General features: G+C 30.4%; 1 protein-coding gene across 5 annotated transcripts in view; it reads left to right on the top strand.

The window, feature by feature from the left end:
• Positions 1-8,078, top strand: part of twin (CCR4-NOT transcription complex subunit 6-like twin) — a 474,198-nt gene extending 466,120 nt beyond the window's left edge. The window contains exons 10-13 of one of the 5 annotated variants that reach the window (XM_076397020.1): positions 56-265; positions 1,635-1,657; positions 2,805-2,918; positions 5,146-5,166. In XM_076397020.1, the coding sequence (XP_076253135.1) occupies positions 56-265; positions 1,635-1,657; positions 2,805-2,818 (247 nt within the window). In that variant the 3' untranslated portion in view covers positions 2,819-2,918; positions 5,146-5,166. Of the gene's footprint in view, positions 1-55; positions 266-1,634; positions 1,658-2,804; positions 3,008-5,145 lie in introns of all 5 variants that reach the window. The other 4 variants (XM_076397019.1, XM_076397017.1, XM_076397018.1 and 1 more) reach the window with 4 other exon arrangements.
• Positions 8,079-12,965: the final 4,887 nt, after the last annotated feature.

Here is a 12,965-nt window from a genome sequence, read left to right as displayed (position 1 = left end):
AACGCGACGATGTTAACTAAATCTGACAAGAATCGTAATTAAATATTTGTTCTAGGTTTGAATTTAAGGGCATCATTGACTATATTTTCTATACAAAAAATACAATGACACCTCTAGGCCTTCTTGGTCCGATATCACAAGAATGGCTGACACAAAATAAAGTCATAGGTTGTCCTCATCCTCATGTCTACTCTGATCATTTCCCACTACTTGTGGAACTTGAAATGGTACCGACGATACCTTCGCCAATGAATGGAATCATCAGGTAGATAACTAATACAATTATTAATTTTTTTAACGAACACACGATGTAGTGTAATAGTTGCGTTACACACTTTGTCATTAAAATTGCATGATGGCATTGTTTTACATCTTCGAAAGGAGTAATCAAAAGGTGCATTATTTTATAGGCTAATCAATAATGAAGAACAGCTGGCAAGAATATATTTTTTAACTTTAATTTTACTTGATATGCTGAATTGATTCTACGAAGTATATTTTGTAAATGAACTACAAGGTGTCTTAGAAGAACATTTATATTTAGTGATATAAATTTAAATGATAATTATTAAAGTATCGCTTAAAAATAATATCGTCAAAATCGTAAAACGTGCACGTCCACTTTCATTTTCAAAAAAATAAGGACCCATAATTCCTTGCGCCGATATTGCAGCTTATATAGACACTTTATGTATGTTTCTAATGCTTATTTTTCGGATTATCTATTAAAATGAAATTATCATTACGTCGGTACGTCTCCATTAAAATGAAAATGAGCTTGATATGAAAACAGCATATTGATAAACATTCAAAGCTCTCAACTGCTTGATTTATAAAGTAATAAACCTAAAACTATAAAAATTAAAACTATAAATCGGGTCAATTAATTTTGTGGACGTGCATTTACTTGGTGACCTTGGTCGATCTGATTTTGAGTTTTCCAGTTTTGTATCATTTTCAAGTGAGATAATGAGATGGACATTGCACCAATATATTCTACAAAGAAACCTCCCATAACAATTATATTTTTGAGATTGCTATTTGATATTAACTCCTCGCCTTTTGAATTAATTACGATCAAGCTTCAACTCAGGCTTAACTCATAAATTTTCTTTTAAGGCACCACGTATTATTACTCCAAAGTATAAATTTGAAACATAAAAAATATTTAGTTGGCTTTTTCTAAAATAAAGCAATATTATCTACAAGTTGTTTTACTGTTTGTTTTTATTATAAAAAAGTTAATACAGCTATGTAATAGTAATCTAGAGTCTCAATTTTACTTAAGGTATCCAATACAGACAATAGGGGCAGATCCTAGTATTGCAAAAGATATTTACTTTATGAGTTTGCTTAAACTTGTATATTTCTATTCTGTTCTTCTTTTTTCTTTTCAATTGACTGTTTCTCATTAATCTTTAACCAGTAGCATCTACAAATTTCTTCATTATTTTCGTTAAATTTCCTGCGCTTTCGCCATATTTTTTATGTTTCAGATTTCTTTTATGTAATTATTACATTTTTTACACGTTTACAACATTATATATATGATTTAGCACATCAGGTTTATATGCTTAATTATATTTTATGGGTAGAACGTTCCGTTTCCTTACATTAAGCATTTTTATTTTTAGGGGGAAAGGCCAAGTGAAAAAAGGTAGTAAAAATCAAAAAAGACAATACCACCCTCCTAAATTAGACAAAATCTGGCAGCAAAATAACCTAACGTTGTGCAATTCGGCTTTATATACATACAACACTATGTATTAAAAATTATTGCTTTATTTACTATGCCGCTTAACAACAATCGTGTTTTGCGATTTTGTAAATAAACCTATTTAATACTTCCACCCTTTCCGCCCTTGTAGATAAAAAAAACAAATCTAATAATCGATTCACACTTTATACTTGGCTGTGATACAAATGAAGACTGCTAACTATTAACTATATCAGTTTTAATAACAGCAGACCTATTGTAAGTTATTTGTATCTGTATATGTCGGACGATCACTCTCATTTCATCAAATAGACACAACTATTCACTACAAATCGCAGGCAAATTAGGAAACCAAAGAACACAACTAAGAAAAAAGCAAACCTACTGCTATCACTGCTGTAATTTGGTTTTTTAATATTCGCTTCAAACGCATACTGTAATATTTAATAATTCTCGCACTGATTCAGCGAAAACCCATTTTAAATTAAGCAGCATTTATAAATTGTTTCATATTTCATACAAGGAGGTATTAAACAAATCATCTTAACATAAATGTACCATTTTGTTCATCAATTGCCTTTGTTTTATTTGCCACTTAAAATGCATTATTGTCTGTGTCGCAAATTGCATAAGAATTTTCAAACCAACACAATTTCTTTCTCTAATCTTAATTTCTAAATTATTTTTTATTCAATTACTCTCTTAATGATGCCGGAATAGTTGACCAAAATGTGGTATTGTATAATTAACAGTTTTTCATAAATATTTACACAAATGTTAATAATAATTTATGTAGTTTTGATTAATTTGGTACATCTAGAACATCAGCTTCTGCTTTATCATTAAGTCCTTCCAATACTTCAACAAATTCATTAATATTAACAAGTGGATTAGCAATCTGGTTATAGAACGAAGCTTGAACAATTTATTGGGTCCTGCTAATTACATTTGGACTAACTCAAATCTAGGAAAACGTTAAAGTCGATGTTAATCTGCAGAACTATTATATCCAATACTGTTTTGATCCTCTATTCCCGAATCATTCTTAGAAAAAAAAACATAGTAAGTATTTATTTTGTTTTTTAAGGATTGTACAAGTAACAAATAACCAGACAAATAGAAAAAGTAGAAAGGGTTATATAAAAGCGCCTTATAAGAAATAATATTGCGAATTTGATTTGATGGTGAGACAGTGAGAAGTGTAAGTAATTGACATCCACAGGTTGTAAGGATTTGTTGTAAAGGATTTGGGTATTTTTGTATGTCGAATTAAATGGTGGATAGTAATAGGTAAGCATCTGAGATTATCTACTGGGAACATTCCATGCAGGGTCTGTCTCAAAAGTTTTTTGAATTATTTCTTCCAGTATATTAGAAAGGTAAAGGGACTGCGGCATATGGCAGCGAAAATAGGAAAGCATTCAGCTGCAGCTGTTTAATGTCGATTTGTAGATATTGCCACTGATATTTTTGATGAAAAATATCGACGTAGTACATAAGTATAACTTACTATGTGAACATTTAGCATGTCAAGCCTAACATTATTGCTAATAAATCAAATGATATTTATCTCAGATAAGAACCAACAACAGAACAGTTTCTTCTTTCTTTCTTTCATTAATGAAACCAATATTTAAAATTCTGTGTTTTGTTATAAGTCGATTTTTTGCTCTTGATCATTATATGATCTACAGCAATTGTAACACATTGGCTGAAAAGTCCTGGGCCTAACACATAAATGTCACTAATTTTGTCGCTAGTAACCATCAACGGAAAGCCGCCGTTACAGTTTCCTGATATTCTACTCATAAGTTTGTGAGTTATTGTGCTAAGAGTGACACTAGTTTTGTTATTTTCAAAACAATGGATCAAAAACAGTTTCGTGTTTTAATTTTACGTGTATAAATACCGTTCAGGCGAATCATTGGCTTGAAAAATGTTATAGGACTACGACCCGTCAGAAACAACAATAAAACTTTGGTTTGGTTACTTCAAACGTGGTCGTAGAGATACCGATGATGCAGAATGCAGTTGATGTCCAAATGAGGTGGTAACACCAGAAAACATAAAAAAATCCACAAAATCGTTATGAATGAGCATTTGACTATGAAAAAGCTCTGTTCAAAGCGGATGCTGTGTTTGCTCACTGTTGGCAAAAATAAGAACGTGTTGATGATTCTGAGCAATGTTTGACCATGTTTAAATGAAACAAACAGGAATTTTTGCGTTGATATGTGACGATGGATGAAACATGGATCCATCACTTCACTCCGGAATCAAAACAATCGTCACATGAGTGGACAGCAACTGGTAATAGGCCTATTTTGAGTGTGGTATTGAAATGTTAAAGTAGCGCTGGAACGATCGTGTAGCTCTGATGGAGATTACGTTGATGAATGATGCCAATTTAGAACAAAAAGGAAACGCGTTTTCTTTGTTACGTCCGGGACTTTTCAGCCCATGTCTCAAAAATCTCCAATCAAACCGAGAATGCAATAAGTATCAATTAATGTAACACTATTTCTGAAAAGTGCGGGGTAACATACCAATAATGGTTCTCTTTTCTGTCTTATAGGCTGGTCTAGATGTTGCTTCTGTTTGCTAGACACATCAGCATTGGTTGAATTTGAGTATAGACGCGAGAAAGTTGAGTGTAGTAGGTCTTTAAAAATTGGCGAAAAATTAAAGTGAGACACATCAACGAGACAATGTTTACATGTTACAACAGATTTTATATATAACCATTATCGACGGCTGGTTATTTACGACATGGCAATAAGTATCTACAAACGTTGAATGATAAGAAACATTCTTGGGTTCGCAGAAACCCTACCAACAGGAATTTTATGTGTCTATAAAGCTTGGAAACTTTTGAGACAGTTCCTGTATATTCTGTTTAAAACCAACGATCGACAGATTTTATGATTCAGATGATTTATGCTATTATTTCCTGAATGCAAAGTTAATTTGTATAGAGCCACTAGATGCACTTTATGCTCTAAAAAAATTGAGCTTAAAACAACACTGTATATAAAACATCTTCATCTTAGTGATACACTTCTTATGATAATATCAAGTCACTTTAAATTTCATATATCTCTATGGCTATTTCTTTTTATTTATAATATTGAAAATCGATGAAAAGATTTCTATTGACTGCTTCACATCTGTGATAAGAAGAAGTTTCCATTTGATTGAAAAGATAAATTAACTTCTCGCCAAACTTGAGTTGTCTTGCTATTGAATACTCCTTGTATGTTTTATGTTCAAGAACTAACCCAAAAACAAGTAATAGCAACTAACAGCATTAGACATACACCTATTTTATTTAAAGGGTTTTTTAAATTTTTTTATTATTAAACTAGTTAGGATATAGAAAGCAACTGGTGCTACTAATGCAGCATATATTCATCTATATACATTTTCAGGTAGCAACCGGCGGTGTGACAGTAGAAAATAGCCATTGTCGCCTTTGCATCGCTGTACCTGTTGGACACTTTGTCACACATGCCATCAGACAGAACTGTTAAGTTATTTCAATTCAGTCGCCCTGTGTACATTTCGGATGTACATAATTACATTTCGGTTATTATGTCGTAAATTCTTAAAGTAATTGAAAAATCGGTACCTGACGGCCTCACTGAAGTTTCAAAAAATTTAAAAAAAAACTAAAGCAAATCAAAGGGTTTTTTATAACAATCATCTATACTGTAAAATTGTGTATATAAATATTTTCAGAAGGAAAACACGCACATATACACATAATCATCGCTATTATATCATTAAATCAGTTAATCGAGGTTGCTGTGATTTTTGAAATTTTTATTTATTTTTTACTTTTTGTATAGTATAAACATTGTTGGGACCCAATACGATGAAAAATTTGACTGATGAAATATAACACAAAGTAGAAAAAAATCACCGCGACCTATAGCAACAAACTACAATCTCTAAATCGATTCAGGATCCATATAGGAATAAAATAAGGTTAAGGTATACCTACGGCACTGTACTGATGAATTTCTGTCACTCTATTATAAGCAACGAACGTTAACATGTAAATTATAACCGTACTAAATTCTTTCTAACATTATCTGTATAAAGATAACTTAGTTAACCCTGGAAACCTTACCGACATACCGAAAGGTTTTAGTGAAGAGACTGATAGTAATGTTTAAAAAACCCGCCTTGGTGTGGTTATATTCTCCTTTAACCTTCATTGAATGTAACTCAATAACTAGCTTTTAATAACTGTAAAGGTAACGATCGTATATTTTTCTACATATACTATAATATCAATTATTAAGTGCCAATTAATTTGAATTTTGAAATATTTCTTTCTCTATATAAATCCTGTACAGTACACTAAGAAGTGTCAAGAAGGTCGTTGGTACAGTGTTGTTGGTATAACGTAGATTTTTATATTCATCAACCATCATCAACGGTTGTAGTTATCCATCAAGAAATTGTATGATCCAGTCTCCAAACATTTTGTGTTATATATTGTCAAATTCGTTTTGTCCGCATAAATGCTTTAAAGCCCGAGGTTTATATTTCATGTCCAGTTTAAAAATATTTTATGTATTTTTAAGTGTAATTTTAGTTTAGTGCTTGTTCCTTTAGCGCCAGTATCTTTGAATATTTTTCGGTTTTTCATTTGTTAATGTATAGAATATGACGCCCTCTAAGGGACAATTAGTTAGATTATTATTAACTTTTTTATTGTTATCTATATTGGCCCTACAGGAATTCAAAAGCAATCTTTTTTAGCACCATCGATAGAAATAGCTTTTCATCTAGTGGTATATATAATTAGTTAAATCATGATAAGTGATAATTTGTGATTAGAAAAGCCATTTCTATGTTTGTAATTCTTCTCGTTTGTTTTCTGGTCATTTTAGACATAACCATAATTTAGAACGAAAAATTTATACTAACTCGTTGTTTTATACTATTACTTATGTATAATATTAAGGTTTTATTTTCAATTAACACTACTATTAAGTAATATCAGTGCACAAATTATACCAATTTTTTCGTTCTATACGTTTTTGGTGCAATATATCAATTGTAAAAATCTAGAGGGCGGCACATTTTAAATCTAAACAATTTAGGTTGTGAAGAGTTTACGTAACGCTAGTCACTGATTGTTTGACAGTATTTGGGTAAAAAAATCGAATTTAATGTGTAGTGTTTTACTTTAACTGTGTAAAATTTATTGGTGTTTCTACGTAGGAGAAATATGTAATGTTAACGTACATATTTATATACAGGGTGATTCACTTTTAAAGACTTCCATCCAGAATGTATATTCTTTTAACCCTTATATCGTAATTATATAAAATTATTGTTTTAGAATCACTTATCTATTTGTGCTAAGTGTGAACTTTGAATTAATTGTCAGTTGTAAATGTTTTTTCCTTCAAGATCAATTGAATTCATGTGAAACGCTCTGTGTAGCGAAATTAATTGAAAAAGTTGCCTTATTTCATGGCATTGTGTAAAATATCGTAATTGATAGTTAAAACTAAATTTGATCCGAATAATAACTAAATTTCCCAATGACTGCCAAGTCATGTGATGCGTTTCATAAGATTTAATATTAATGTTAGGTCTTCATCTTTGTTTGCTGTAAATTTATTTCATATACAAGTCCCTATTTTTAATGAGAGTTGTTCTCTTTGGAACTGTCAAAGAAAAATCGTGCATCCGCTGTAAAAGCGGGAGCACATTTATAGAGTTCATCATCAACCAGACAAACCCAAAAAGAAGAACTCCAACCACGAATATGTATGTGTTCAAGTTTTACAAAGAACTTTATAATAATTAAGTAGATTAATTGCAGTGTCACGGTTTCTATTTTTAAATGTTTAGTTTTGCTCGACGGCGTGAACATTTTGATTTTAATATCAGAAATTTGTGTACAACTATTATTTCAGTAAGAAATCCAAATCTGTGATATATTACGATTGGTTTTAATTAGGTATACTACAACAACTTTATACACTTATGTCTCGTTATTTTATTATTTATTTATAACTATTACATATTCGACAAATTTCTGGTTGTAAAACTCAAAATCGACGCCTGAAATTAAACCTCTACTTTTCGGTGTTTATGAGATTTTTAATTGTAGACTAGGTACTATTCTAAGTACTTAAAATATTTGATTTGTTATTCGAAGCCGTAATGTCAGCATTTATATTTGTCACACTCTGAAATTACCTTACCTTACCGTTATGTAAAGAAATTGTAAATGTAACCAATAGTTTTTTTCCAAAAATTAATTTAGATTATCGTAATATGCATCTGGAATGTATGCTGAGGGGGTCAGACAAATAAATTCAATTTTTAGTACTCATTTGATTTTTTAACTCTATAATTTTCCTTTTCCCAATCAGTGTTTAAAATGTTAAGCTGCTGAATCTCGCACAAGTCTATGTTTATTATAAAATGGCATGATGATAGATGACACCGGAAGCGAATCAAATTACGGTTTAACATTGCAGACACTCGCAGTATGCTTTCCAAATGAAAATATATATCAACTTATCTTCAGGAACAAACAATTTAAATTCAGTATTATAGTAGACATAACAATACAAGCTCACTGTTTTACTATCGTCGTAAAACTAAATCTTTTTATGAAAAGTTCTTGATTAGATTCCTGAAGGAATATTGATGTTTCTTCCCAATCTCAATTTTATATATCCTTAGTTTCTCAGTAGTGCTTAGGATATCAGACAATGGTTTCAATAATCTTTAAGCTAATATTAGAACCTACAGATATTTATATATAGAAAATAAACTTGGACCACAAGATTAATGTTTTTTTAGTTATTCTCCCAGTTCCATATCTCAAATTATTGTTGATTTCCACGGTTTCAAAGATAAAAACGCATTCTCTCAAAAAGTCCATACTGTTTGGGGACACTTTGATCAATTGCCTCGTAAAAATTGGGTCAAATTTAATTAGAATATCTATAATAAATGAGTTAACAGTAATCAGTAAAAATATATTTATATGCATTAAAATATTAACATCGTGTTATATTAAATTGATGAATATAATAAATTCTATAAAATACTACAAATATGTGTATAATGATTATATAATATAGAATTAATGAAATTTCTTTACAACTTTCAAAAACTTTTCATTAAGTTCAACAGATGTCGCGTTAAAAAAATGTATGTAATTTTCATATGACCAATAATTTTATTATAACATATAACTCATAAATTATATTATTACATAAAAATTTGTGAATGTATGAATGATGAGACGTAAATACCATTTTGACCAATGCGGTTCAAAAAATGTACCTCATATCATGAAATGAAGAGAGTATTTACGTGCAGTTCTCTTATTTTTTTCGACGAACACAAAAATATATTTGGAATTACTTTGAATGTATTTTAATGCTTTCCTACCTAATGCTACCTACCTATAAGGTATCACAACTGTACTTTGTTAAAAACTACTCCAAAGAATAGAAAATGGTCAGTGGAAAATAAAAAATGGGTGGTCACTAGACTTCCTGTATTTCTCACACATATTCCTTTTTCCATTATTGCTTGTTGATACCGCATAGTATGAAGTTCAAATGTCGCCAGAATGATAGGAAGAAGTAGTAACAATTTTCAATGCATATGGTGGTGCTTGATGGTATTCTAATCAAGTGTTTACTTAAAAAACATTTATTGAGAAAAATTAGTATAATATAAATTAGATACAGTTTGAGCTGCAATAGTTTGGCTGTGCAAAAGAATAACTTTGCGTGTGTTACTCGCTATTGCTGCCTTTTCGCAGCAATACGTCGATCAATTTACGATACTGTACATATGCACAAGAAGATCATGATGGGTGAGTGTCGGGTGATGATGATCGCTGAGTGTTTTCGTGGCAGTTTTTTGTTTGAAAAATAGTAAAATAACCATAGTAAAACGCTTCGAAATGGTATTTTCTATTGTATGTAAGTGCTTGGAAACAACTGATTCGTCAAATGCTAAGCTGTCTAAAAGTTCTTTGAGTCTTAGCCGGGATTTCGCTTAGTAAGTATTTCAATTCATTGTCTTCGGACGCTTAAGCACATTAAGTGCTTGATTCTGTTAATTGATAATAAACGTAGGTTTCGAACATTAACATCCCATAAGGTATTGTTTTGTTAAACCTACCGAGACTAGTGAAAAAGTGAGACGATTGCCGTAATGCAGTAAGGTTACTTTGATCATGATCATTTATTATCGGACTGCTCGTTCCTGTAAATAAACATTAGTCTACAACTACACTAAAGCAGGGCTTAAAACAAGTCAAGTAACAAGGCCAATGAATCGTAGATTACAGTCTCGATTAATGTATTTTCTGTTTATTAATCTTGTTATTTATAATTATTATACCACCAATTTCAATTTGTTCATTGATACTAGTAGCAAAACAAAAGCTTTCGAAAAATACTTCAACACATTTACACATTTTGCGATATGGAGTCGTCTCATAAGGCTAGAGTGATACTATAAATGCCTACAAATAAAAAAAAAACAGTCCTCAATAAACAAACCAAAAAAAAGTTTTTCGCAAGGAATCGTATACCAGAAGGCGGCAGTAATAAAGGAAGCACCAGGCCATTATTGTTTTATTCTAAGGCCACTTAATGAGCTAAGCTCGGGTTTTTAGCTTTGTAATGGAGCAACGGTTATTTTAACAAAATAAGAACAACAATAATCCATATTATAGTTAACATGATTTTCTAAAGAAAATACATATATTATCTCCAGGAAAACTATATCGTATAGTTCGGCTTTCGACAAAGTTTTTTGCTGAAGTTTTAATAAAAAAATAATAAAATATATTTTAATTTTTCTTAGATTCCTAGATCATACTTAACGGTAAACAGTATTATTACCTACCATGTTGTAGTACTATACTGTATGCACCTAATGCAAAAGAGTTATGAATAATCAAGAATGATCTTTTATAGTCGAAATATTTCGAGTATTTTTTAAACATGATTTCAGTTTAAAATGCTGAATTAAGAGAAAGAACTATTGAAAACATTTTTGGCTCAAAACAATAATTCTTTACATACATAACTAAGTCATGAAAAATGTTGTGGCTTTACGTATATTTACACTTGTCCACGCGACGTTTGGTATTGTCCTTGCGGATTTTATGTAATGTTTTGTATTTGTGAGGTGTTGCTTTTGGGTGTTTGTGAAAGCTACCGACTAGTGAAAAATCACAGGACTGCCATAATGCAGTAACGTTGCTTTGATCATGCTCATTTATTATCACACCGCTAGTTCCTGCTAAAAACATCAGTCTACAACTATACCGAAGCAGGGTTTAAAACACTAGCAAGAGTACAGTCGCGATTAACGTACGTTCAGTTTATTAAGCTTGTTATTTATAATCATTATATCACCAATTTGCTCATTAACATCAGCGCAAATTTATTGATAACCAACACGTTATTATTATCAATATTGTAGAGGTTATAAAATAAGTTTACTTACAAAATATCCTAATAAAATATTTATTGAATACCTTACAGTATATAAATGAATAAGTAGATCAAACCATCGGGAATACAACCCGAACAGGTTAGAGATATCTATATATATATATAAAAGAAATATTATTAAACCAAAAATTCGTTACTCAATTTAAGGGTTAATAAAACGTATTTCTGGGACTTTTTATCTTAAAAAATTAGAATATCAAAAACAAATCTCTTACACTGTAGAATAGGCCACATGGTATATTAACTAATGTAAATATATACACATAATCCAGAATAGCAAAACAAAAGCTTTCGAAAAATACTTCAACATATTTACACATTTCGCCATATGGTGTCGTCTCATAAGGCTAGAGTGATACTATAAATGCCTACAAATAAAAAAACAGTCCTCAATAAACAAACCAAAAAAAAAAGTTTTTCGCAAGGAATCGTATACCAGAAGGCGGCAGTAATAAAAGAAGCACCAGGCCATTATTGTTTTATTCTAAGGCCACTTAATGAGCTAAGCTCGGGTTTCTAGCTTTGTAATGGAGCTAACGGTTATTTTAACAAACATTTGAAATGGTAGATAATAAAACTACGAAATGTTTATAACAAAATAAGAACAACAATAATCCATATTATAGTTAACATGATTTTCTAAAGAAAATACATATATTATCTCCAGGAAAACTATATCGTATAGTTCGGCTTTCGACAGTTTTCTGCTGAAGTTTTAATAAAAAAATAATAAAATATATTTTCATTTTTCTTAGATTCCTAGATCATACTTAACGGTAAACAGTATTATTACCTACCACGTTGTGGTACTATACTGTATGCACCTAATGCAAAAGAGTTCTGAATAATCAAAAATGATCTTTTATAGTCGAAATATTTCGAGCATTTTTTAAACATGATTACAGTTTAAAATGCTAAATTAAGAGAAACTATTGAAAACATTTTTGGCTCGAAACAATAATTCTTTACATACATAACTAAGTCATGAAAAATGTTGTCGCTTTACGTATATTTACACTTATCCACGCAACGTTTGGTATTGTCCTTGCGGATTTTATGTAATGTTTTGTATTTGTGAGATGTTGCTTTTGGGTGTTTGTGAAAGCTACCGACTAGTGAAAAAGTCACAGGACTGACATAATGCAGTAACGTTACTTTGATCATGATCATTTATTATCACACCGCTAGTTCCTGTAAAAAACATCAGTCTACAACTATACCGAAGCAGGGTTTAAAACACTGGCAAGAGTAGAGTCTCGATTAATGTACCTTCAGTTTATTAAGCTTGTTTTTATAATCATTATATCACCAATTTGCTCATTAACATCAGCGGAAATTTATTGATAACCAACACGTTATTATTATCAATATTGTAGAGGTTATAAAATAAGTTTACTTACAAAATATCCTAATAAAATATTTATTGAATACCTTACAGTGTATAAATGAATAAGTAGATCAAACCATCGGGAATACAACCCGAACAGGTTAGAGACATCTATATATATATATATATATATATATATATATATATATATATATATATATATATATATATATATATAAAAGAAATATTATTAAACCAAAAATTCGTTACTCAATTTAAGGATTAATAAAACGTGTTTCTGGGACTTTTCATCTTAAAAAATTAGAATATCAAAAACAAATCTCTTACACTGTAGAATAGGCCACATGGTATATTAACTAATGTAAATATATACACA

Source organism: Rhynchophorus ferrugineus, unplaced genomic scaffold (genome assembly GCF_030347505.1).
Source record: "Rhynchophorus ferrugineus isolate W39M unplaced genomic scaffold, kcgeb_rfMv2 rfM2, whole genome shotgun sequence".
Lineage (NCBI taxonomy): Eukaryota > Metazoa > Arthropoda > Insecta > Coleoptera > Curculionidae > Rhynchophorus > Rhynchophorus ferrugineus.
This window is presented reverse-complemented; position numbering and strand designations above follow the sequence as displayed.